At 42.2% G+C, this 27,764-nt stretch overlaps 1 protein-coding gene across 1 annotated transcript in view; it reads left to right on the top strand.

Moving 5' to 3' along the window:
• GRIK4 (glutamate ionotropic receptor kainate type subunit 4) overlaps positions 1-27,764 on the top strand; it is a 457,202-nt gene that overhangs the window by 183,753 nt on the left and 245,685 nt on the right. Inside the window, exons 5-6 of the mRNA XM_036745295.1 lie at positions 4,408-4,586; positions 9,454-9,507. Of these exons, the coding sequence (XP_036601190.1) occupies positions 4,408-4,586; positions 9,454-9,507 (233 nt within the window). The remainder of the gene's footprint in view (positions 1-4,407; positions 4,587-9,453; positions 9,508-27,764) is intronic.

Genomic DNA, 27,764 nt, shown 5'->3' with positions numbered 1-27,764 from the left:
CCGGGGATTTGGCTTCATTCCCAGCCAGACTGGAAAAATTTTCTGAGCCATCACTCTGGGATCACTGGGATTTGACTTTGACATGGAGTTTCCCTCAGTGAACATCTCAGCTCACCCACTAAAGAGATATGATTCAATTCAACGCATCACCTTCTTAAGAGTGCCTACTGTGTACATAGTTCTGTGCTAGGACGTAGTTTAAATAAAACACAGGTCTTGGTCTCCTGGAGTTTACAGTCTAGTAGGATCATACGGCAAATACAGTTAACTATTATACAAAATAATACATGGTAATCAAGCAAGCAAACATTTATTAACACTTGCTATGGTCCTAACACAGTGCTAAACATTGTTCTAGGAACTGGGGATACAAAGACATAAGTGAATAGTCCCTGTGCTTGGGGAGCTTACAGTCTAACAGGGGCAACAACATGTACACATAGAAGCACATCAAGGCATAGCCAAGACATGTAAAGCAGATACTAGTAAATGCATAATAGAGGAGCTGTTGAGGGGGAAAAACCAGGGATTCAGGGATCTCAAAACTAAAGTTCCCAAGACTGGAGTTCCCATTTGTTGGGGAGTGCCCCTCAAGGACCCGAGTACTGGAGAGGGTCAGGGCCATCCAGAATGAATTCACAATCTCAAGCATTCTCTAAGTCAAGTTGGCAAAGATTTATTACGCTTTACAGTGGACAAGAATTCTTAGGGAACCTGCAACCTTAGAGGGGTTCAGGGAGAGCTTTTGTAAGAGATTTAGGGGTGAAACATGTCAATTAGATGTTTTGAGGTGGGATTAGAGAGTGGTTAAGGGGTGGTCAGTTCATAAAGGAACATGCACTTTTTGTGTCTACTGTGTAGGGGTATTACCCAGAGTTCACTGGGAAACAGCCCAATGTGGGGCTACTAGGGGGTGTGGTTTTGACTGTGAAACATCACTAAGTTAACTATCAGTCAGGGCTAACAAGCAATCTCTATGTAGCTTCTCATCTAATGTCTTGTTAGACAAAACACTATGTCTAGGATACGTATTAGAAAGGTCAGTAAGTAGCAAATATGGTCATGACTCAGTGTACAGTCAATTATCAGCATTTGGGAATCAGTCTGTAGATAGGCACAGCTGCTTACTGAGGAAGGAGCAGAGATAAGTGTATTGCTGGGACATGGTGCCCTTTAGCTAGAGAGAAACTGCTAGGGCCAGAATATGTTTTAGAACTGGTGTTCAGGCACAGGCACACAAGCAGAGACTGTTAGAATTAGGGTCCAAGCATAAGCACCCCATCAGAGCAAAGTGCTCTATGAGATCTGAAGAATCTGGGAAGGCTTCATGGAAGAGGTGGCAGCTGAACCCTAAAGGATGGGACAGGAATTCAGCCCACAAAGCTTGGAAAGGACATTGCAAGGCTAGGGGAACAGTATGAACAAGAGCAAGAATTTGTCTCATTGTACAGTTTGGTTGGAACACAGCATATGTGGAAGTGAGTAATATGAGATAAAGTTAGAAAGTTAATGGAGATCACCATTACTTTCTTAGAAAGTAGCCAGGCTGAGCAGCAACTGTTTGCATGAAGATGTTTATGAGCTAGCAGCTCTTGGTTCTGCCAGTGGGTCTCGTCGTTGGAGGTGGGTCCTACCATTATAGAACGCTTTCTGTGTACAGTGATCAGATGACTAACCAGATGGCTTTTTTTGCATAATTCATTTTATTCATTGCAGAGTAAGCACATACTAAGCAATTAAGCCATTGTCTAAATCTACATAAGGATCCAGATGGTTTTTTTTATTCTTCACCTTATTCCTGAATATTCTTTTTAAAAAATTAATTAATTTTTTTTTTAGTTTACAACACTCAGTTCCACAAGTTTTTGAATTCCAAATTTTCCTCCCCTCCCTCTCCTCCCCCTCCCCACCCAAGGCAACATGTAATCTGATATAAGTTCTACATATACCTTCAAATTAAATTTATTTTACCATTAATCAAGTTGGAAAGAAGAACTATAACCAATGAAATGAACCATGAGAAAGATCTGGATATTCTTTACAATCTATGAATGGGGCAAACCAAGGCCCAGAGAGGGAAACTAATTTGCCTTAGGCCACCCAGCAATATGGTATATGATTCGAACCTGGCTCTCCAGATTCTTACATTATCTTACGCCAGATAATGTTGTCTCCTTTCACTCAGAAATGAGCTTTTAGCCTTCCTGGCAAAAAGTACCACAAGTATCATTGTCACTGTCTTTGAAGACTTGATAGACAAGAGAACTCAGGTGGGGTTATAGGTTCCTTCACTCTTCTTCCTCTCTCCTCTCTTTCTGGCTATCTGAAACTCTTAGGTAGGTTTCTCTTGAAGAAGGGGGGAAAAGACCAAGACCTTTGTTTGTAATACATATATCTGGATTGCCTTGGAAGAAATTTTTAAAATAACATGACCCCACTGAAGGCCTCCTGTTTCCCTCTCTAAATGCATTCTTTCCTTTCCCCAGCTTCTAGGGTTATGGAAAAAGGATTTTATGATGGCCACATGAGAGAGGATGAGCTTTCTGGAGGAGGCGGTATTATGCTGCTTAAGTCACTTAGTTCAGCATTCTGCTCCTCTCTTTTCCTCATTGGAAAGTGAAGAAAATCCCAGTCTTCCCAAGGACATATGCTCTACCCCTCTCTACTCTAGGCAGGGAATCTCTTCCCCTAGTGTCTTGTAATGTTTGCAGTTGTGGTGTCCTCTTGGACCTTGGCATTAGGAATGGATAAATCACAGAGTGCAGCCTCCTGGGCATCTGGGCCTCTGAGAATCAGAGATGTCCTACTGTGCTCATATCCCTAAGGGCCAAGCTAGAAACAGGAGTGACAGCATATTCTTAGGAAACCAGTCAGGATGCTTTAGGCCAGCGGGGCCATCATCAATTCATAGCTCTAGGTCTTTCCTTTCTTAAGAATCTTATAGGCAAGATAGCTTGGAATATGGGGCAGATAGTTGGCACAGTGGATAGAGCCCTGGGCCTAGAGTCAGAAAGACCTGAGTTAAAATCTAACCTTAGACACTCACTAGCTCTGTGACCCTGAGTAATTCACTTAACCCTGTTTGCCTCAATTTCCTTATCTGTAAAATGAGCTGGAGAAGGAAATGGCAAAACACTCCAATATTTCTGCCAAGAAAACCCCAAATGGGGTCATGAAGAATCAGACACAACTGAAAATGACTAAACAACAAAAATCTTGTAATAGAATCAATTGGGTTCCAATCTTGCTTCTATCACTTATTATGTGTAGGACCTTGGGCAAGTCATTTAACCACTTTAGGCCTCGGATTCCTCTTCTGCAAAGTGATCAGGTTGGACTAGATGACCACTGAGATCCCTTTCAACTATGATCACATATATTTATGGTAGCTCTACTTGAGCCTGTAGATTCCCTTAGCATATTTGGACTTGGGGGGGTGCAGAGGGAAGAAGGAGGTGGGGGGCTCATAGGATGCCTCCCCCTCCCCAGTATTTATGTGTATGTGTTTGTTTGTACACATGGTCTTGGTTTATCTCAGAAGTAGGGACCTTAAAGACTAGTTTAATTATCTTACTTCCAAATGGGGCCTAAAGAGTTTACGTGTTTTGCTCAAGGACATATAATTAGTCATCAACAGAGCCCAGACTTGACCCCAGATCCTCTGAGTCTAAATCCATTGTGCTTTATTCTATACCATACGGTCTTTCAAATCATAGGGATCAGTTGGGAAAAAAATTATCCATCATTCTCTTGGTTTCTATAGACAATTCAATGTCTCTAATTCCTTTTCCAAAATAACCTAGGGAACTCATTTCACTGACAATCTACACCATATACATACACACACACAAACGCATTCACACACTCCTGGCTAAGAAAGGAGAAGGAGCCTGGACCCACTTGATCCCAGTATCTGGGTGTCCAGGAGCATGAGAGGGCCCTTAGCCTGAGAAAACTTTTTTTTCCTAAGTCCCAAATTGGTTTTCTGCTGGAGTACAGTTCAAAGCTTGTGTTTTTAATAACTATAAACACACTTTGTCTTCATGCAATAACTCAAAGGTTTTGACAGACACTTGGCCTGGTGGGAGTTAGCCAGTGTCTTGGGTCTCTGATACGTTTCTTCCTGGAAGTAGAGGATTGATGGAAGGGTGGGAATGGGAACAAGAAGGTGTGGTGGTCAGGGTGACCTAAAGAAACTCCATTTTCCCCTTTAACCACACCACATCCACAGTGGGTAGGAATAAGACTGAGACCAGTCTTTTCAGAAAGTATAAATGTTACCTAAGGTTACATAGAAAAGTTTAGCAAAAGACTTTGGGCTCGTAGATGAGGATTTTCACTCTGTTGCACAGTCTCCTGAGTCAGTCCTATAGGTGCTCAGAGGGTCTCTGCTCTCTTCTCTCTCAGGCCTTTTAAACCTGGAGAAGCTGCTCAGACAATTCCTTATCTCCAAGGACACACTCTCCGTCAGGATGCTGGATGACAGCCGGGATCCTACCCCACTCCTCAAGGAGATCCGAGATGACAAGACAGCCACCATCATCATCCATGCCAATGCCTCCATGTCTCACACCATCCTCCTGAAGGTAGGGAGTTGGAAATGTGAAATAAAGACATAGGGTCCAAGAGGGAAGTCTTTTTTTCACCAGCATTTGCTCTCATGGCTGCCTCCCAGTGATATCCCCCTAGAATCATCCCACTGCATACATTGAATCCCCCTCATCCTTCTGTCTCCCTCCTTCCCCACTCTTATTCAAATGCCAGCTGGATGATAATGATGATTTTTCATTTATATGATGCTTTATAGTTTACTAAATGCTTTCCATATAGAAAGTGAAAGTATTATTATAAACCCATTTTACTTATGAAACTGAAGCTAAGACATACCCAAGTTCTCAAGGTCAGCAAGTGGCAGAGCGAGAATTTGAACTCAGATTTCCTAACTAAAAATAAAAAAAAGTATTGAGGAAGGTGAAAGCAGGTTTCCTGGTCTAAAGGATCATAGCATTATAAATTTAGGGTTGGAAGGGAGCTTCCTTTTACAGATGAGGAAACTGAGGCCCAAGGAGGTTAAAATGACTTGCTTAGTGTTACATGAGCAGTAAGGGACAGAGCTAGGGTTTGAACCCAGGTCCTTCCATTCCAAGTCTAGTTACAGTTATACAAGTTATAGTTTGGACCTACAAATGGACAAAACCCAAATGAATGGCTATTCAGAACCATCAAATCTGTGTAACAGGCAATTAAGACTTCTTAGAAGAAGTGTAATTTTGACTTGGACGAGAGAGAGAGAGAGAGAGAGAGAGAGAGACAGAGACAGAGACAGAGACAGAGAGATAGAGAGAGGGGAGACAGAGACAGAGAGACAGAGACAGAGACACATAGAGAGACATAGACAGACACAGAGAGAGAGAGAGAGACAGAGAGACAGAGACAGAGATACAGAGACAGAGAGAGAGAGAGTTGGGAGGGGAGGGAGAGTGAAGACATAGTTTAGTAGAGAAAATGATAAGGAGGAATAAAACAAGCATGGCCTGTGTGATGGTTTGTAGGCAGAAGGAAGTGAATCATCTGTGGGGGATATTGGAGCAGGTTGAAGCAGATTCCCAGGGTCACTCAGAATCCCAGAATTAGAAGAGACCTTGGAGACCCTCTTGTCTAACCCTTGCCTGTTCAGGAAACAAACCTTTCCCTCTCCATTGCCTTACAGCCATGACCAAGAGCCAGAGTCTTCTCTGGGCATGTTCATATGTTTAGTCATTTTCAATCATGTCCAACTCTTCATGACCCTATTGGAGTTTTCTTGGCAAAGATACTGGAGTGCTTTGCCATTTCCTTCTCCAGCTCATTTTACAGAAGACAAAGCTAAGGGAAACAGCGTTAAGTGACTTGCTGTGGGTCACACAGCTAGTAAGTGTCTGAGGCCAGATTTGACTCAGGAAGAGGAGTCTTCTTGTCTCCAGGCCTGACGCTCTATCCACTGGGCCACCTAGCTGCCCACTCTGAGTATAACACAGGACAAAAAGACAAAAGTCAGACTTTTGAGACACCTTGTAGAAAAGACTCCAAGTTTGCCATTCCTAAGCCAAGGGCATAGTAGATGTTGGAGCAATTATGAATAGCATTTCTCTCCCAGAAAGCAGTTCTTTTCTGGCCCTCTGACCTGGGGAGTCATAGAATCAATCATAAGGTCATAGATCTGTTGTTGTTCAGCCCTGTCTCACTCATTGTGACTGCATTTGGTGTTTCCTTGGCAGAGTTACTAGACTGGTTTACCGTTTCCTTCTTCAGCTCATTTTATAGATGAGGAAATTGAGGCAAACAGGGTTAAGTGATTTGCCCAGGGTTCACAGTTAGTAAGTGTTTGAGGCTAGATTTGAACTCATAAAGATGAATCTTCCTGATTCTAGGTCCAGTAACCTATCCTCTGTACCACCTAGGTGCTGCATAGACCATAGATTTAGAATCCATCTAACAGGAAAGGAGGGGATAGAACCCAAGGGAAGGACAGTGTCCAGTGCTGAATGGGGTGTATTTGGTTGTACAGTTGAGAAGAGACTTGAGAGCAAGGCAGACAGTTCTCTTTGAAGCCTTCCTGGATCTCAAGCGAGGTGCTAGTGGCAGATAGATGCTAGAGAAGGCTGACACTATGGCCAAGCCTTTCCAGGGCTCACTGGCCCACCCTAATGCCATTTTAATTTTACATTTAAGTGCACCTTACTATCTTTTGCCTGGCGACTTGATTCCTATTTACCTTTTGATGAGATGAGAAGCCAGACAGACACTGAGATTATTGTCTCCCCTTTCTATTCTCCCCTCACCCACTCCCTCGCCCACATTTTTTTGTCTTGGAGTTAATAAGAGATTTGAATGAGTTTTCTCCTTACTGAGGGCTATCCCTTCAGCCCGTTGCTATAGTAATTTTCTACTGCTCCAAAACAGTGCTTTTCCAAGGCTTACACATGTGCATGTCCACACACACACACACACACACACCTAAATGCAGGCTTTTCTTTTGCTCCTTCCTCTCTCATCTCCAGGACCTTCACTTGCCATGATCAGTAAAAACATCAAGGCTTAACGAAATCCACAAGTAGAACCTAGTTGGAGGGGGACCCTGCACAGAGTGCTTAGTGGGGGCAAAGCCGAAAGCATCATCTACAGCCTGGAACCCATCCTTGTCTCAGTTCCTTAAGTTTAGGCCTCTCATGCTGGCATGCTCTGTAGGGTGGTTTCCCTCCCAGTCCTAGCACAGTTTTAATTCAGTGGCAATTGGTAGACCGGCTATTTTCCCTGAGAAGGAGCCCTGTGTGGGGTAGCCTGCCTCATTCTTGAATAGTCACACTTTGTAGAGCTAGACTGATCTAATCCAATGTACATCTGTTGTATACAAGGCACTAGGCTTGACATTGGGCATACAAAGGAAAATCTGGACTTGGAATAAGAAAAACCTGTGGGTTCAAATACCATCTAAGGCACTTATTAGCTGTGTGACCCTGGGAAAAATCACTTAACCTCTCTGTACCTCAGTTTCCTTAATTTCTAAAATAAGGGGGAGGCAACTACTTCCTCAAAGGGCTGGCATTCTTTTTCTTGTCATTATGTTGTTTCAGTCATTGTGACCCCATCTATGGTTTTCTTGGCAAAGATACTGGCATAGTTTTCCATTTGCTTCCCCAGCTTATTTTACAGATGAGGAACTGAGGCAAACAAGGTTAAATGACTTACCCAAGCTCATACAGCTAGTAAATGTCTGAGGCTATATTTGAACTCAGGAAGATGAGTCTCCCTGATGCCAAGCCCAGCACTCTATCTACTACCCCACATAGCTGCCCCTATATGCTACTGAGGGAATATTACATGTGAGGAAACCGTATCTGTTGTAGTCATTGTTAGGAAACCTGGTGGTTAAATTGGGATTGAGCAGGGAGAGGGGAAGGGTCCCTCCAGGCTGTTGGTAGTATGTCCTTCAGTCAGACTGAATGTCTTGTAAAGGCTCCCATTAGGAGCAAGCATGTGGGACTTTCATCACAGCAAGGCTGCAAGACTCTTCCCTTTCCACAAGGCTTCAATTGCTGATAGCCAGACTCTAGTGACATCACTGCATCGAGCTCCTTGGAGGGGGCAGTGCAGAATGCAGTGACCCAAAGCTCTTTACCTGGAATACAGACAGGAGTGGGACCTTAGAGATAATTGAGTCTCCCCTCTCATTTTACAAATGAGAAAAATGTAAGCCCAGAAATGTGGATGGCATTGAAACAAGGTCAAACAGGTAGCAAGCAGCCTGATCTGGACTCTGAATCCCAAATTCTTTCCAGTAGATAATGGATCAGGGACAGATCTACCTTAGGCAGGGCAATCTAGGGAAAGAGAGGTTGTTGGGTTCCTGGTTTCATAATGCCCATGCCCTGTGATTGTTTGGGGGCTTGGCAGCACAATTGCTGCCTCTTGAATTCAAAAGGATTTGCAGAGTAATCCCTTACCTTATTGAGCAGCTGCTTCAGCTACAAAGTTCTTGTTTACTCAGAATCCGAGTCTTTAAAAACTCAGGATCTCTTGTCTTTTGTCTTTAGAATGGTAGATTTCACACAGTGGGTTTTAACCATTTGGGCTATACCCTCCCTTCTCTAGTTAGGCTCATGTATTCCTGGGGTAGTGGCGGGCAACAAACCCGCCCCCCCCAACAAAAGTTTTATCAGAGAGGGGTCACAAGGACCCAAGTCAAAGCATCTTGAGTTCTAGAATTGTTTCGGCCATTAAAAGCCCTCTAGTCCAATCTAGTCTGGTAAGGTGAGAACCTTATGAATGAAGAAACCTAGGCACATGGAGGGGAAGTGGCTTATCTAAGGTGACAGCTAATTAGTGGCAGAGCTGGCACTAGAACACAAGTGTCTTGGCCTCTGACCCTCTTTATACTATTTAATTTTTATTTCTTGTGCTTCTATCTTTTTTTCCCAATGAATCTTTTTTCCTCCCTGTGTCTTTTCCTGGTAGAGGAACATATTTTCTCTGTAAGCATACATTGTAAGAACACTGGCTTCAGTGGTCCCTCAGTGGCTTTGGGGTGACAGATACATGGTAAGAGCCTTCCATGCAGTCAGAAAGAGGCATGGGCACTGGGGAGAAAGGGACTCATTATTTATCTAATCTACTTGTCTGTTTCTATAGCACCTGTCAGCCTCATATCCAGGTACCTTGACAGGAAAGGTTGATCAGGGACAAAAAGATCAGAAAAGAAAGAAGAGAGGGAAAAAAGGTGCCCTGGAGGGTTCTGTTCTCTTCTCCATCCCCCTGGCCATAGGCAAGAGCTGGAGCAGAGTCAAGATTTTCCACTCTCCAAGGTACTGAAGAGGGTAGACCCCTCAGAGAGAGTGGCAAGGATTTAGACATTGCAGATACAGTCACTCTCCAGTGCGTTTCCCCCCCTCTAAATCTCTCTTCTTTTTTTTTCAGGCAGCTGAACTGGGGATGGTATCAGCCTATTACACATACATCTTCACTAATCTGGTAAGACATTTTCACACTTCATCCATTCTTCACTGAGAGTACTATTAATTAGTGTTGGTGAACTATGACTGACTATGGCTCAGGAGCTAGGTAGTAGGGGGAGTAAAAGTAAGGAGCCAAAGAAAGCCACTGGGTTCTAATATTTTGGGAAATGTAGATCTTTTGAGATCCTCAAAACCCAATAGATCCTTAAATAGCAGTTATAAGGGTTTAGGTTAAACTCTAGGAAGAACTTCCTGACCAAATTACTGAAATGGGGTAATCTTAGTGGAATGTGCATTCTCTGGAAGTCTAAGAGAGCTACAGAGATGTCATGAATAATAAAATAAATGGTCTATTCTAGTCCTCAAATCCAATCATTCTTAAACTTTGTATTCCAATATAAATCTGGGAAGGGAATCAAATGTGTCCAGGTAAATGTCACAAGCCATGGAGGATATTTTCCAGTTTTTCAGAGTTATGAATAGATCTCCTTTTTATTGTTAGTTTTCTGGTATTGGGCATTCACATTCTTTTCTGAGAAGCTTTCTCTAGTCCCTCAAATCAGTAACAACCCTTCCTCTCAGACCTCACTTAGCCCTGTATTTTGTGACTCTTTTTAACACGCTTTTAATGTAATAATGTTTCTCGTAGCTTTCCACATATGTGTCCCTTCCCACTACTAGACAGCTGTACAAAGGCAAAGAGCATGCTTTATCTAAGCTTTTATTTCCTCAGCACCTAGCATGGTACTCTCGACAGAGAAACCATTGGCAAATGTTTGTTGAATGAAACAACGAATGAATCTTCAACTTTCTAGGCCAATTTCAAGGTAGAGAACTAGGATGTAACAGGTGAAAATGACTTAGAATTACAAAATCTTTGAGCTAACAGGTAGCTTAGAGATCATCTAGAGTATGGCCTAGGGTCTGCAAATTGGTGTTCCTGATATTTTGTAAACTATTTCCTTCATAATCCTATATATGTTATTTAATACATTTAAGAACTTTATTCTGAGAAGGGATCCATAGGCTTCACCAAGTTGCCAGAGGGGTCCATGGCATCAAAAAGGTTAAGAAGGAGTAGAATTACATGGTGGCTCTGGTTTTATCATTCCTCTTCCCTATTGCCTACCTATTGCTTAGTCTGGGGGATGCAAAGAAAGACAAAAACGGTCCCTACCCTCAAGGAGCTCCTAGTCTAATGGTTTGTTGAACTGAATCTAGCCCAACAGCTTCATTTTACAGGTGAGGAAGCTGAGACCCAGAATGTTTAATCCCAAAGTCACATAGGAGGTCTATTAGAAAGCCCTAAGTAAGTCAAGGAGCAATCTTAGAATCCATAGCCAATGTCCCACTCTGAGTCAAACAATTTGCTAATTCTACAGCTTAACACTTAGAAGAACATGTCATGCTTAAATTGTTTTGCTGCAAACAGAGTCTGGTTTAGACTCTAGGAAGGACTTCTTGATAGGCTTCTTTCCTGGAAGTTTGAGAACAGGAGAGTGTCTCCATCATCCTGTATGATTTAGAGACAGGGATTAACCATGTGATCTCTGCTTCTTTGTAGTCCCAAGTGTTTGTGTATACATACGGACCACAAGCAGGTCAGCTGTGGAATTACATAGAGCATTACATCAAGCATCCAGGAATCTTAGAGGTAGAAGGAACTTTAGAGGTCATCTAATCCAACCTTCTCCCTGATACTTCTACATTAATGCCCTACAGCCTATGTTCACACACTTCCAGTGTTGTGAACACAGGATTTCTTTTTGTTCTACACGGCCCCGCTTGCCCACCAATGGCAAACAGTGGGAACAAAAGCTCTCCTGATTTTCTGGTGAGAACTGCCTCTCAAAATCAGAGCATTAACATGTAAACAAGGAGAGAAGAATTAGCCTGTTCCCCCAACCACACAGACACGTTCACTTAAAATAAGGCAGGATGCAGGATCCAGCCTGGGCAAGTTGGCAGGAGAGTAAAGAGAGATTAAAGTGCAATTTCATTCCACCTCCAGTGCCTGTGAGAAACAGAGAAGAAGAGTTACAAAGGAAAAAGGCATGCCAGGGGCTGCCACACATAGCACTAGCCCATCAAGGGCACGGTTAATATTCAGCATCCCTCTCCAAGGAGGTAGGGAACCACAAGGGTGATGCCACAGGTAGGAACTTAGCCGCAACAGTTGGGCTGTAAGACATTACAATTAGGATCCCAGTGATGTGTATGTTATTGTCTGGAGGTATTTCATAAGAAGGCCCATTTGAAATCCCCACTTGCACTCATCTGACCAAGATGGATCAGAGCTGGTACTGCTTGGAGGCAAGGGAAGGCATGAGCTGACCTCTGGCAATGCTTTTCTGATTGATAGAATCAATAGGAATAAGATATTTTGAAGCCTGTGTGTAGGGAGAAATGGGCAAAAAACAGAGCACAGATGATGCTGTTCAGGTAGGAAAGGAAAGCATAGAAATAGAACAGTTACAAGACCCAGGAAGCAAGTGAAGGTTCTGGAGTCCACATGAGTGTTCTGCTTGCTGAGACGAGACGAGACAGACGTCTATTAGGAATAATAAAACGATTTCTGATCTCACAGAGGAGGTTGCGCCAGCCTGCTCACCGAGGGCCTTGTCCAGTCAGTAGGAGCTTATAAATATTTATTTCTGCCAGTGTCAGTGTGCTGGAGAGGATGGGAAGTGGTGGCAGATGTGATTGCTGGCTAGTTGGAGTGGGAGCCAGAGGAAAAGTCGCTCAGGGATAGAGAGGGGCCACAGAGGGAGGTGAACAAGACCTAAATGGAATGGATAATTGCACAGAATGGGGGTGGGGAGGGCTGTCAGTAAGGAGAGGGGCAAGGGAAAATCATCCTTTTAAGGTATGCCAGACTGCCTCATGTCCCGAGCCACCTCGTTCTCAAACAGTATCCATCCTTAGTGGCAGTGATTGCTCTGAATGTCTCAATTCCAGGGCATCCTCACAGAAGCAATGCAGCTTCCTAGAAACTCCTCCTGTCTCCAGGTCACCCAGTCTCCTCTCATGCAAAAGTGATGAACCCATAATGCTTTCTCCTTCCCACAATCCATTCCCCTTATCAAGCGATCACTCCCATTTATTGTTACTTGGCTGTCTTTTGTGTCTGTGTCACATGTCCCCAAAGAGACTGTGACCTGAGAAGGGGTAGGGAGAGACTCTTATACCTTTTTATGTTTCCCACAGTGCCTAGCACAGGCCTCTTCACACAGTGGGCATTCAATCAATGCTTGTCACTTCATCAATAGCCTGAAAGATTTTTTTCATTGCTAGGAACCTGCATACGCACACAAATACATATGCACATAAATATATGTGATTCACTGTGCAAAATGAATGGCTATGCACAGGGTGTTCCAAAAGTCTTAGTGCTGCTTTAAGCTTTAGTAGCTATATATTATATATTAATTTTTTATTAAATAGCTGTTAATTAATTTAATAGTTAATTCTATATAGCAATAGCTCTCCTTGTGTCTTTTCCCATATATACATAAATATATGAAATATATGGAGAGCCATTAAAACATGAATATATGATCATATATAATAATATGGTAAACATATCATATCTCTACAATAAAGTATAAATATATGACTGTACATAAATATATAGAATTCACTATTCTAAGTGAATAGCTATATATGTATCTAAGTGTGTATATGTACGTATATGTGTATACACACACATCTGATTTGGAATAGCTTTCTCTGTATGTTTCTCTTTGTCAACATAAATACATATATATGTATGTATGTATGTATGAGAAAGGGGGAAATAGACATAGAGAGTTATTGCCATATACACATATGTATGGAGAGAGAGAGGGGGGGGGAGGGAGAGGGAGAGCGTTAATCAGTGTAGGGAGCTCTTGGTGAGTTCTTCCTTATTCTAAGGTTAGCCCTCTCTCCATTCTGCCAGTTATGCCTCCTGAAGACCTCAATTTCCTTCTCTAAAAAATGAGAGGGCTGGAATAGATGATCTGTAAAGTTCTGCAGTATGTTTGTATATATTATATATCAGTATAATAAAATTGAAGTATTAGAGTGGACCTCAGAGATCATTGAGTCCAATCTCCACCCAAAGCATGAATACCACCACCACCACCCCTTAAAATTTCCCATCCAACCTCTCCTGGAGGTATAAATGCCTGTGGGGAACTAACTCATTGTGGAGAGGGGGCTCACCTTCCTCATAACTACTGGTTATAATAGCTGACCAACTGCCACTAACAAGAAAATTGTCACAGGATCCTTGTGAATGGCAGTACTCTTCCCCATACCACTAGTCCTACTTCCAGTCCAACCTTCATAGCCATCATGAGGTCAAGAAACTCCTTTAGAGAAGGGGTAGCCAACCTTACCAACTGCAGACCAACTGCTACACAAAGAGTAGGCAAGCCAGCCTACGTGAAGCAGCTAGGCTAAAGAAGAGACAAGATACAGCATATGCCAGACACAACAGATCACCACCACCACCACCTTGGTCACCGTTTCCCCTCAGACCCTGATGGGACAGTCCAGAACCCGGAACCCAAGAGCCTTGAGAATAGCAACACTTCTAGCCCAGTGTCCTCAGCCTTCATCCTTGGAAGCAACAATTCTACAGATACAGGCTGGCATGTGTTCCTGTAGGTGCTTCAGCCACAGTTACTAAAGATTCAGAAAAGAAAGTTCTTGCCACCAAAGTCCTTGGCACTGATAAATGGCTCAACATCAGAAAATGAGATGATTATATCAGAAGAAATTACATTAAAGAAGAGGCATTACCATATCCATTGCCCCTGTACCCTAAGAACCATAGTGCTTTTCATCTATCTTGCTGCTGGAATCTTCCAAATTTGTTGTCTTGCATATTAGAATGTGAACTCTGTGATAGCAAGTGACTGTCTTACTTTCCAGTTTGTACCTTCAGCGTGTAGCACAGTAAGTGCTTAATAGGTGCTTCATTTATTCATTCATTCACTGGCTCCAGAGCCAGTCCATTCCACCTGTGAAGAGCTCTAATTGTTAGAAAGTTTTTTTCTTACCTTGAGCTAAATCCTACTTTTCTGTTCACTTCTACCCTTTGGTCTCATTCTGCCCTCAGGGTCCCTGCAGAACCAGTCTAATCTCTCTTCCACCTGACAGTGCTTAAATTGTTCAAAGGCATGTATCATGTCACCTCTTGAGTCTTCTTTTCTCCAGGCTAAACATCCCCAGATCCTTGATCTTCATATGGCATGCTTTCTCATCTCCTCATCATCCTGGTTGCCCTTCTCTGCACTTGCTCCAGCTTGTCAAGGCCCTTGCTAAAATGTAGAGTCCATAACTAAACACAATATTTCGCAATATCCCAAATGTGCACTGACCAGGATACAGTGTAATGATCACATCCTCTCTCCCTACTTCAGCTAATGTGGCCTAAGATGGAATTAGCCAAGCAGATCATGTCTATGATCATAGATCATAGGTTTAGAGCTGGAAAGGGCTTCAAAGGCTATTAAATTCAATTCTCTTAAACTGAGGCAAAAAGAAGTTAAGTATTTTGCCCACAATCACACAGCTATTATTTAAGTCTCTGAGGTAGGATTTGAGCCCAAGTCTTCCTGACTTCAAGCTCAGTGCTTTGGGGTTAGTGTGCTTTACACCCTATGCTTCCTACAGAGGTATAATTTGGCTCCTGGCCTAACTCTAATCAGTTCAGCTAACATTTTTGGAGTGCCCGTTTTGTGAGAGGCACTGTAGTAGATACGGAGATGAGTGTTGCATTGCCACTTGCCCCTTGTATCAGGAGGGCAGAGTTTATAATCTCAAAGAGGATCATAAACATGTCTGAAACGTTCGGAATCGCCGGATATAAGAAACTCTCAAAGTAGAAGGCAGAAGAATCAAAACATTTATTTAGGCTCCACAGTAACCAACCCATGAACCAGCAGCCCCATTTTGATATGTTGATCAAAAGCTTCCAGGCCCAATAAGTACGCCTTGCAAGAGTAACCAGGAGGCTACAGAGAAGCATGATTGCGTAAAGCAAAATCATGCTTCCCCCTCGATGGTAATAAGATTACCCACTGGCCTGAAGTCTTTGTTCAGCTTCCTCCCGTAGGTCAGCTCCGCTACTGGCAGCTCCTGCTTCAGCTGTGGCTGCGGCTGTAACTGTAACTGTAACTGTCGCTGTAACTGTCGCTGTAACTGTCGCTGTAATGGCCTGAAGTCTTTGTTCAGCTTCCTCCCGTAGGTCAGCTCCGCTACTGGCAGCTCCTGCTTCAGCTGTGGCTGTGGCTGTAACTGTAACTGTAACTGTCGCTGTAACTGTAGCTGTAACTGTCGCTGTAACTGTCTCTGGCTCCAACCGGAAAAGGAAAGAGAACTCTTCAAGCTGTCCTCTCCCCTCTTATAGGGTTTTTTTTGACATCATCAAGCACCGCCTGAATGACCAGGGCTGATTGGTTCTTGAGTTGGCCCCTCCCCCTAGCATAGACATTAACACCTCCCCTCACCCAGCCCCATGACTCATCACACAGGAAGTTCTCTGCTTCCTGGAATGCTCTTTGGGCTTCCTGCCCCGGAAGAGCAAGCCACAGTGTCCAGAGGCTCAATGAGGTAAGCTGAGTCATTCAAAGAAAACAAAGGCCATTCTGGCTACACCCCTTAAGATGCTTACTACCTAGAAAGATGGGGAGAATAAGATAAAACTAAAATAAAAGGTAAAATGTGAGCAAGCATGATAGGGATGGGGCGGGGAGGAGGGGAACCTTTCAAGGTCTCGTATACATTCATTATCTGAACCAGTCCAGCAATTATCTTCCCCTCCACATGGCTCATACTGTTCCCTGTACTTAGAATGTCTTCTTCCACCTTTGTCTATTGACACCCTATAAAGCCCAACTCATGGGGTCTTAGAATCCTGGAATGTTAGATTTGAAAGAGATTTGAAAGACTTAATCAAGTTTTTAACCTAGGGCCCATGGAATTCTGAGGGGTCCACAGATCTCCAAGGGGTACCTAGATAGATTTCTAGGGGTTCTAATTTCCTTAGAAATTAGGACTTGGAGAAAAAATGAGTCATTATTTTCACTCACCTATAACTGAAATTTAGCATTTCCTTCAATTATTTAAAAATATTATTCTGAGAAGGGGGCAATAAGCTTCACTAGACTGCCAAAGTGGTCTATGACTCAGAAAAGATTAAGAACCCTTCAACTCATTCAACAACCCCCCCCCCCATTTTTCAGAAGAGGAAATTAAAGCACAAAGAGATCACAAATTGCTAATAGGAGGCAGAGCCAAGGTCCAAGATCTTCTGACTTCGAGTGCATGGTTCTTTCCACTATATTGCCATCACTCATTCCATGAAGCCTAAACTATCACTAAACCATCAGCCAGAACTTTACACTGAACTTGGTTCTCACCTCTATAATGCATGAGAAGCAATGTAGCTGAGTGAATAGAGGGCTGGTCTTGGAGTCAGAAAGATCTGGGCTCAAGTATTCCTTCTGATTCATACTAATTGTGTGGCCATGAATGCATCACTTAACTTCTAAGTTCCCGAGGCAACTCTCTAAAACCATGTTACCAGTAAGTTACCTGTCTGTATAAGTGCTCTCCAAATGGAGAGTTCCCCTTACTGATGACATAACAGAGTCACGTCCCACCTCCATGTATTATTGTATATGATAGTTATTTGCATTATATTTCAAATTTCCCTACTACACTGTGGCCAGAGACTAGATACCGACTAAATTCTTTATCTCCCGCATTAGCTAGCACACTGTCCTGTATGTGGTGTTGAATGAACAAACAAACAAATGAATAAAAAAAAAATTTCTCAAGTGCTTACTGTGTGCCAAGTATTATGCTAAGCACTGGGGATACAAATACAAACGACAATCCTTACCCCCAAGGAACTTACATTCTGATCGTGGCAGATGATGACACATATACAGACTCTGGAACATGAAGAGGAAGAAAGGTAGCAGCTTAGTGGCAGTATAGCAGGTGAGGAGGAGGCAGCATTTGGAGCAAGAATAAGGTGATACATGAATGAAGTTCTTCCCAAAATGGTGGGTCCAGGGAGAGAATCACATTGAGGAGAGGAGAGCCCCAGGTTGGAGGTTTCCCAGGTTTCAGGCACCTAGTAGATGCTTAATAAATGCTCATTCATTGATTGATTCAGGGAACACAACAAAGCAGTATCCTCGAAGAAGGATTCATTCATTCAATCAATAAACATTTATTAAGCACCTACTATGTGCCAGGCACTGTGCTAAGCGCTGGGGATACAAAAAAAGAGACAAAAGATAGTCCCTGCCCTCAAGAAGTTTACAGTCGAATGGCGGAGAAAGCATGCAAACAAATATATGAAAAACAAGCTATTTTGTTGTTGTTCATACAAGATAATTTGGAAATAATTAAAAGACGGAAAACACTGAAATTAAGAGGGGATAGGGAAGAATACCAGGTTTAGATGAGTCAATGCATGTCAAAGTCCTGTAAGAGAGCAAATGCGTCCACGTTTTAGAGTCAGAATGGGTCCAGAATCAGGAGTGACAGTAATTTCCAACTGTGTAGAGGTCTAAGTTACAATGCACGCTCCTCCCAGCAGCCCTTTGAGATGGGCTACAAGCAATATCCCCATTTAAAACATGGAAAAACTGAGATTCAGAGAGAAATGGCTTACCCAATGTCACACCACAAGTATGTATTACAACCAGGACATGAGCTCAGGCTTCTGAAGTCCTCACCCAGGGCTCATTCCAGTGCAATACACAACCTCTGCATAGAGTACACTAGCAAATTCTGTACTAGTAGATCAGTGTCAGAGAATCAGAAAGAAGACAAGACAGGAGGGCAGCTTAAAGTCCAAGGTAGAAGGTCAGGGGCCTGGGTATCTATAGGAGGGGAAGGAACAGGGCAGCAGTCAGCAGGAGGGGCACATGTCAAAGTCAAAGACACTTGATAACGGAAACCGTTCCCCTCCCCCACTCCCTCTACTCCAGAGCTTGTCTGCAGTCCCAATCAGACTGGATTTGAAAATGTCCCATCAGTAGCCTGATAAGAGAAGGGCAGGGTAGATGATCAGTGTCAGCTCCTGGCAAGTACATTTGGACAACTGAGTAGCTAAGCCAGAATCAAGGGAAGTAGAAAGGGACTAGGGGTCAGGACCCACAGCAGGGCAGAAGGTAAGGAGCCAGACAGTGGCCAAAAGGACATATGCTATGAAGCAGGTGGACAGAAGCCCAGAGATGGCCAAGAGCTAAAGGAACAGAGACAAAACCAACAGCAATAGATGCAACTCCAGGGTCAAAGGGCCCCTCTGGTTCAGCCCCAATGCTGCCTGCCTATGCACCCCATTAAAGTAGGAAAAAAATGCTAAATGTATCCATTCAATTTGATTCAATAGATAATAATATATTAAGTGGTTATTGTGTGCAGCTAGGTGGAGCAGTGGATAGAGCACTGGGCTAGGAATCAGAAAGACCCATCTTCATCATTTCAAATCTGGCCTCAGATACTTCCTTGCTGTATGACCCTGGGCAAGTCACTTAACCCCATTTACCTTAGTTTCCTCATCTGTAAAAAAATGAGCTGGAGAAGGAAATGGAAAACCACTACAGTATCCTTGCCAAGAAAACCCCAAATGGGGTCATGAAGAGACAGATACAAATGACTGAACAACAATAAAAATTGTGTGCAGAGAGCTCAGTACTAGGTAATGGATTAAGGTCCTCCGTTCCTGAGAATCTGTGATCAAGTGAGGTAAATTATCCCAGGCATGTAGTAGGAGATTTGTAAATGCATGTTGACAGACTGACACATAATCCTCAAAACAATTTTATCAGTTATTGCAAAGTATTATAATTAATAAATATTAATTATTAATGTTATAATAAATTAATATTAAAACAACAAATTAATATTAAAAATCCTCAAAACAAAATGATGCATGATGAGAGTATAAGGAAAGTACAAGCAGAATTTTGTGTGAGATGTGAAGAGGAAAAGGTCGTTATCCGCTTGGGGATTTGGAAAGGCTTTATAGAGATGGGGAGGTAGTGTGATTTAGTGGAAAGGGAAAGGGGAGCTGGGGTCAGAAGCCCTGGATTCAAATCTCATCTCTGTCACTGTCTTTCATTGACTGTGTAAAGAGACCTCTGTTCCTCCTCTATAAAATGGGCATGATAATGTGTACAACACAGAGGTGTTTTGAGGAGAGCATTTTGTAAATCATTAAGTGTTCTTTCTCTATGAGCTTTGCTCTGCCTCCTCTAGAGGGGGTGGGGAGTTGGGCCTTTAAAGGAGGAGTGGACAGAACATTCCAGGTCTAAGAAACAATGGCAACAAAAACAAAAAAACATAAGAAAGTATGAGGTGTGTGAAGGAACTGCCTGGTTTTATTGGAGAACAGGATACATGAATGCAATTAGTAAAAGGCAAGGCTAGAAAGAGTCTAGAAGTTCTGAGTTTAAATTCCCACCTGGGACACATGCTAACAATGTGACTCTGGGCAAGTCATTTCCTCTCTCAGAACTCTAAACAACTATCTAAGGCTAAGTGTTGTACAGAATATGCCAGTATAAGGGAGTTTCCTACATCAGTGACATCCCAGGTCTGATTTTCAAAGGTGGGGAGGGATGTAGAGCTAGAAAGCTAGGGTGGCGCCGAATTATGAAAGACTTTGAATGCCTGACTAAGGATTCTGGATTTCAACTAAATAATCATTGAATAATTGGGAATGGAGGAGTGACAGAAGGTGGCCCTCCTTTTTCCACGTCCAATGCCTCTGCTTCTGACCTAAATCTCAGGCCCTCCTGTCTCCTCTAGAACCTTGTTTCATCAATCATCCTCCTTCCACCTTGCTCTCTCTCTACTGGCCTCTTACCTTCTGCCTACAAACTTGCTTATGTTTGCCACGTCTTTTTAGCAAACCTCCAATTCAAATAACAATTTCCTGTGCTCTCCTTTCAAACTATTGTGCTCTCTTTTCTATCTTTAAAAAATATCAAACAAATTTCAAGTCCAAATAACAATTTCCCTTGCTATCCTTTCGAACTATTGTGTTCTCCCCTTTACTGGCAAGTTTCTACTGTCTCCACTTCCTTATCTCTCTGCAATCTGTCTTGTATCCTGGATCCTGGTCCCCCTGCTGAAACTGTTCCCCCTGAGGACATCTCTTAATTTTATATATATATATATACACATATATATAGTATATACATACACATACATATATACACACACATGTATACACACATATATCATATACACACATACATACTTATACACACATATATACTTACACTTGTATACACATACGTGCATACATATACACGCATATATACACATATATACATACATGCATATACTTGTACATATGTGCATATACACATAAACACATATACATGCATATACATTTATATACATACTTATACATATATACATACTTATACATGTATACACACGTACACACACATATATACATGCATACACACATATACACATATATAGATATACACACATATATACACGTATATGCATATACGTGTATATATGTGCACACACATATACACATATATACATGCATATACACTTATATATACACACATATACATACATATACACATATAACGTCTTAGTTATCAAATGCTGTCACCTTTTCTCAATCCTCACCTCCTTTGACATTTTTACATCATTTAATACTATTGACACCCCCTTCAATTTAACAAGAATTTATCAAGCACCTATTATAGTCATGGTCTATGTAATAGGCATTGGAGATATAAAGATAAAAGTGAAAAAAGCTATCTTTATTCTTAAACACTATAGGAGGATAAAAATGTGAACAGGTAAGTAAACATAAGATAATTTGAGGAGGGAGGAGTGCTAACAATTGCGGGGGCTGGAGGGGCGGGGCAGCGCTCAGGAACAGCCTCCCAGAGCAAGTAGCTCCTGAGCTGAGCCTTAAAAGAATCTAAGGTTTCCAGGAGGAATGAGTGAGTGCATTTCAAGCATGGGGTTAGAGGTGAGGAATGAGTGCATTTCAAACATGGAGTTCAGCCTGAAAGTCAGAGCTAGAATATCATTTGGGGAAAACAGAGTGGCTATGCAGAGGAATAATGTGAACTAAGTCTGGAAAGTCGTGAAGGATTGTAAACATCAGAGGAGCTGGCATTTTGTCCAATAGGCATTAATCAACCATAGATGCTTCTGGAGCATGTGAGGGATATGGTCAGATCTATGCATTAGGAAAATTATTTGGACAGCCATGTCGAGAATAGGTTGGACACGAGAGAGATTGAAAGCCAAGCAGCCAATTAGGAGGCTATTTCATTAGTTCTATGAAAGATGTGGAGGACTTTAACTAGGTTGGTTGTAGTGTGAGTAGAGAAAAGGGAACAAATGTGAGAGATATTGGGGAGGTGAAATCAGCAAGATTCTGACTGGATATGGGAGAAAGGGAGTAGCTCCCTTCTGTTCACTTTTTATTCATTGTCTTGTCAATATCTTGTCAATATCTTCTGCTCCCCATGGCTCCAGTCATCACTTTTGTGTGGATGACCTGCAAATCTATACATGTACCTGAGACCACTACTCTGATCTCCAGTCCCACTTTCCCAGAAGTCTGACAGACATTTCCATCTGCCTGATGGATGTCTAGCTCCACCTGTCCAAAACCGAACTTATCTTCTCCACAAAATTTGTTTTTTCTTCTAACCACTATTTCTTTTGTTCTTGCCACAATTCTCCTAGTCTCTCAAGATGGCCAGTCTCACTCATCTTTGACTTTCCCATTTTGCTCATCTCCATATCTAAACAGTGGCCACACCCTGTTGATTCTCTCCATGCAGTATTTCTCCTATTTCTCCCTTCCTCATCACTCATACTGCCATCACCCTATTTCAACTTTCATTATTTCTTACCTGGACTGAAATAGACTCCTAATTAGACTTTCTGACCTCAGTCTCCTTTCTCAAACCCAACATTCATTCAACTTTCAAAATAATCTTCTAACTCATGGCTCTGACTGTGTTACTTCCTAACAATGCCAAAAACCATTAGTGGTTCCTTATTACCAATAGGATAAAATACAAATTCCTTACCCTAGTATTTAAAACCTTCCATAAGCTGGGTCCTACCTACACTTCCACACACTCTGTTTATCCGTATACTTTGTTTATGGACCACTAGTAGTTTCCACTCTTATTAGTTCAATTTGACAGTTCAATGGTAATTGATTAAGCATATATCATATACAAGGCACTGATCTTTTTTTCACATTTGTGTGTTTATGCTTGCCTGAAATTCAGTCCCTCCATATCTGTCTGTTGAAATCCTTTGAGACTGAGCCCAGGCACTACTTCCTCCCCAAAGCCTTTCTTCACCCCTTCCCAAGTGAAAGGGATTTTTGCCCTCTCAAATGTTGCAGAACACTTTGGACTCTCCCTTGGCTCCAATCCCATTCTGCCTTGTAGCATACTTATTTATGTATTTATCTTTCCTTCTGTATTTGGTTGTGAGTTTCTTGACCATATTGTTTTTGGACTGTGTGCAGGGTACAACATCAAACACAATGCCTTGCACATAGCATCCACTTAGTCATCTGTTGAACTTAATGTCCAGGCCTATGCATAAAGATTAATCTGGCTGTAGTGTGAGGCATGGCTTGATGGACCAAGAAGGTGGAAGAAGGAAAATCATGGAAGCTTTTGCAGCACTCTAAGTGGTATCTATGGCTTGTTCTAGGGTGGTGGCAGAGAGAATAAAGAATAGGGGACAGGCATAGGAGAACTAATATAGGTGGAATCAACAGAGCTTGGCAACTATATATATATACATATATATATAACTATATATATAGTTATATATTTTATATATATAGTTGATGAAGAGAAGAGGGGAAAAGAAGTATCAAATATAATTCCAATCAGTCAGTAGTTAGCCAACAAGCATTTTTCAAGTGCTTACTATGTTTGAGACGCTGTGCTGAGTGCTGGGGATACAGAGAAAGGCAAACACTCCCTGCCTTCAAGGAACTAACATATCCAAGGTTCAGAGCATGAGATATTGGGTGAATGGTATTGTTAAAGACAAAAATGGTGAAGTGTAAAGAAGAAACAGGTTTTGAGGGGAGGTTAGGAGTCCAGATTTGGATATGCTTAATTTGAGGTGGTAATGGTGTATCCAGTGGGGATGTATAGATGGTTGGGAAGACAGATATGGAGCTTAGAAGAGAGGTCACTGTTGGAGATGGAGATTTCAGAGTCATTTGAAGTCATAGGAGTGGTAAAGATCACTCATAGAGAAAAATAAAAGCCAAGTACAGAATCTTGGGCAACATCTATCTCAAGGTTTGGAAAGAGGAAGAGTAAACAATGCAACCAATAGAGAAAGGTCTGTTAGAGAGGTAGGAGGAGAGACCTGAGAGTTAGATGCTTCAGAAGGCTGGAGAGGAGAGAAAATGCAGAAAGAGAGGTGATCATCATAGCAGATGCTGAAAAGGGGTCAAAGAGGACGAGGACTGGAAAAATGGCCATTGAATTTGGTGATTAGGAAATCACTGGTGACATTTGAGGGAACATCCTTTGTAGAGTAGTAGGAAAGGAAAATGGCAAGGCTTGGAGGAGCAGGCTGTTGATGGAGTAGAGGACTCTTAATGGATTGTAGAATTTAGAGCTGGAAGAGACCTTAGAAATCTTCCTGTCCAAAGGTTCTTAATTTGGGGACTATGAAGTTGGTTTTTTAATATATTGTGATAACTATATTTTAATGTAATTGGATTCCTTTCTAATCCTATATATTTTATTATAGTCATTTAAAAACATTATTCTGAGAAGGGATTCATAGGCTTCACCAGGCAACCGAAGGGTTCCATGATACAAAAAAAGGTTAAGAATCTTTTCTCTATTCAAAATCCTTTATCTTACAGATGGGGAAATTGAGGCCCAAACTTGAAGTGCCTTACTTTTTCCTAATCCCTCTAGTTATTCATTCTGTCTCCTCCTCAAATCTCTTTAAATGTTGTATCCCCTCAGTAAAATCTTGAGAGCAAGGACCGTTTTCCATTCTGTCTTTGCATTCTCAGTGTTTAGCACAGAGCCTTATACTCAGTAGAGGCTTAATAAATGCTTATTGGAATTCAATTAAGTTGCCCAGGGTCTTTTGAATCTAAATTCAGGGCTCTTTCCACTACAAAACACTCACTCTTGCATCTAGTAGGCTAGAGTAGGGAGTGAAGAGACAGAGAGAAAGGTGAAATGATTGAGAGTTGGAATCTTGCCTCTGTATCCTGGAAGGCTAATTTAGCATCCTACACAACAAGTTGTTAATTTGGAGCCAACCAAGATCACAAGAAGGGGAGATGAACCTAACGGTGGAAGTCCCTACTGAGTGTTGTCTTTCTAGACAATTCTAAAAAATGAAGCTTTGGTTCTTCTCCTCCTGGCAAGAGGAAGTACTGGCCCAAATGTCCCTGGCTGAGCTCCCTCAAATGGGGCGTGCTTTATACCAGGGGAGATTGATTGCACTCCTTCTGAACATTGGTCTAGGAGTGAGCCTCTCTCCTCCAGCAGGCCTTCCGGGCTTGGCTGTGGGAGCTGAATCCTCCTTAGGATTGATGGGAGTTTGGACAGAGGGTGTGAAGAATTAAGGGCCTGGGAGCTAAACCCAGTCAGCTGCTGAGACAGCAAAGGAAATTGGTATGGTCTGAAGGGAAGAGGAGAAAGGGAGAAAGCAATTTGAACTAATAAATCTGGAGGGATTATCCAACCACTAATGAACCCAGAGAGATTTGCAATCACTGCCTAATAGAAAAGATAAAATCATCTTAATCTATTGTCAGGGAACGTGGGCAGGGGCAGGCAGCGGCTGAGGGAGGAAGCTGTACTGGAAGAAAGATGGGACTGGATTTTAAGATGCAGGTAAGAATGAGAGACAGAGCCAAACAAACATGGGTGAGTCATCAACCACAGAAGAGGAGAGAGGCGTGTTGATGCTCTGCTATGGGCAAGCTTCCTAGATGCTTCGACCTTTCTGTTGGGGTTTCTGAGAATGGAGTAATTATGGCCATTTCACAGGGACTGCCCCAGGGCCAGGCTTGCGACTCATGACTTTGGCACTAGCCTTCTAGAAAGCTGCCCAGTTTCCAAATGCAGAACCACCCCGGGGGTTGGAGGCAAGGGGGAGATGGAAAGGAGCCACTGATCTAATGCCCCTGAGCCACTGTAGATGAAATGCTCCAACAAGGGTTGATGGGGAGGGTGTATGTTTGGAGGGGAGCAAGAGAAATTTTACCAAGACAGCCACCTCTCCCATATTCCCCAGGATTCTCTTGGAATGTTCTCAGAGGCTTCTGAATCCTAGGTCTGGACATTTCTCTTTGCCAGCACATTGTATGCACTTAAGAGATATGTGTTGGATTGAATTGAATGAGGTAGCTGGGCATGTAATTCCAAGGAGGGAGGAAAGAGCAGTGGCAGAAAAATAGCAAGACCGTGAACCCTTCCACCAACTGTCACTGACTAAGCTGTGTGGATTTCCCTTCCTTCTCTAGGACTCACGTGACTACTAGCTGGGCGACTCTGGGCAATTCATTTAATCCCTATTCACCTCAATTTTCTTATCTGTAAAATGGGGATAATAAAATCACCTACCTGTCAGGGTAATTGTAAGGGGAAAAAGGAGTAATATTTTTAAAGCACATCGCAAACCTTAAAATGCTATATAAATGCCGACCATCATCGTTATTAAAATGAAAAAGTTGGACTAAATTAACTTTAAAGTCTCTTCTAACTTGAATATCCTCTGATTCTAATTGTTTTCCCTTCTCTCCCCACCCCCATGTCTCCAGGGATCAGAATACACTTATGTGGTTAGTCATGAGACAACAGCTTGCCTCTTGGTGAAGTCTCATATCTGTCATAGATCCATAGCTCCAAATTTTTAGCCCTTCTAGTAAGGAGCCTGGGAACCCATTCCCAATTTTTTGTGTCTCTCAAGAGAATCTTGAAATCCTAGAATCTCTTCACTCATAGAGGTAAAAGGGACCTTACGGATCATCTACTACTGTCCCAATATGATCCATGAACTGCCCCCCTCTTCAATATCTCCTGTACATGGTCACCCAGTGTTGAGGAACTCACTATCTTTCCAAACTAGACCATCCCACTTTTGGATAGCTTTAATCTTTAAGATGGTTTTCTTTACCTTGAGCCTAAATCTTCCTCTTTATACCTTCCATTCATTGTTCCTAGTTCTGTCCTCGGGACCCCTAGGGGTATGCATACCTTCCCAGTTCTTACCTGCCCATGAAACAGAGATTGGGCCCCAAACTCTATTGATTTGAAATGGAAGGTATGCAGGAAAATGGGCTCTGAGCTCAGCCTAAGCTGGAGGCTTATACTTCAATAATTCTATGAGCTTTTCATCTTTTATTATACTACCTTCTGATCTAAAAGACTTAACCCACCAATTGGGAGCAAAATCACTCCATCTGCAGAGTCTTATATGAGAGGCAGTTGGAGCCTAGGGGATTTCCAATGAACAACCTTTCCTTTTGGGAATTTAGAGAGAAGGAAACAGGAGCAGAGCTAGAGTACTCCATAGGATTATCAGAATTAGATCTGGAAAGGACCTCTCTGCTCATCTAATTCAGTTTCCTGGTTTTCCCAAAGGGAAAACTGACACTCTGAGGGGACAAATGACTTGCCCAAGGACACACAGGTAGCAAATAGAAGAAGCAAGATTCTCAGGAAGGAAGGAAACAAGCATTTTTTATTAAGTGCCTACTATATGCCAGGCACTGTGCTAAGTGCTTTTAAAACAATCATTTAATACTTATATTTAGTTAAAGAAATTATAATTAATCAAATGTACTATTACATTTATATTGTATATTCCATTTAATTCTGGGAGGCAGGTATATTGTTATTGCTATTTTATAGTTGAAGAAATTGAGGCAGAGAAAAATTCAGTGACTCGCCCAGGGTCACACTGCTGATATATTACAGACTTCTTCTCAGAATAATGTCTCTTAAATACATAAAATAAAATAAATAAGATCCCAAAGGAAATCAATTATATTGAAATGTAGTTAATGAATTTTTTTAAAACCAAGTTTATAGACTCCAGGTTAGATCCATGCCCTGGATCCGCTGTTCTTTCCAGTACATGTTGTAGGCACAGTAGATAGAACTCTGGACCTGGAAGACCTGGATTCAAATTTGACCTCAGACACTAGCTGAGTGACCCTGGACAAATCATTTAACCTCTGTGTCT

The sequence above is a fragment of the Trichosurus vulpecula genome, chromosome 2 (assembly GCF_011100635.1).
Source record: "Trichosurus vulpecula isolate mTriVul1 chromosome 2, mTriVul1.pri, whole genome shotgun sequence".
NCBI lineage: Eukaryota > Metazoa > Chordata > Mammalia > Diprotodontia > Phalangeridae > Trichosurus > Trichosurus vulpecula.
The sequence above is the reverse complement of the archived record's forward strand: the minus strand, read 5'-3'. Positions and strand labels throughout refer to the sequence as shown.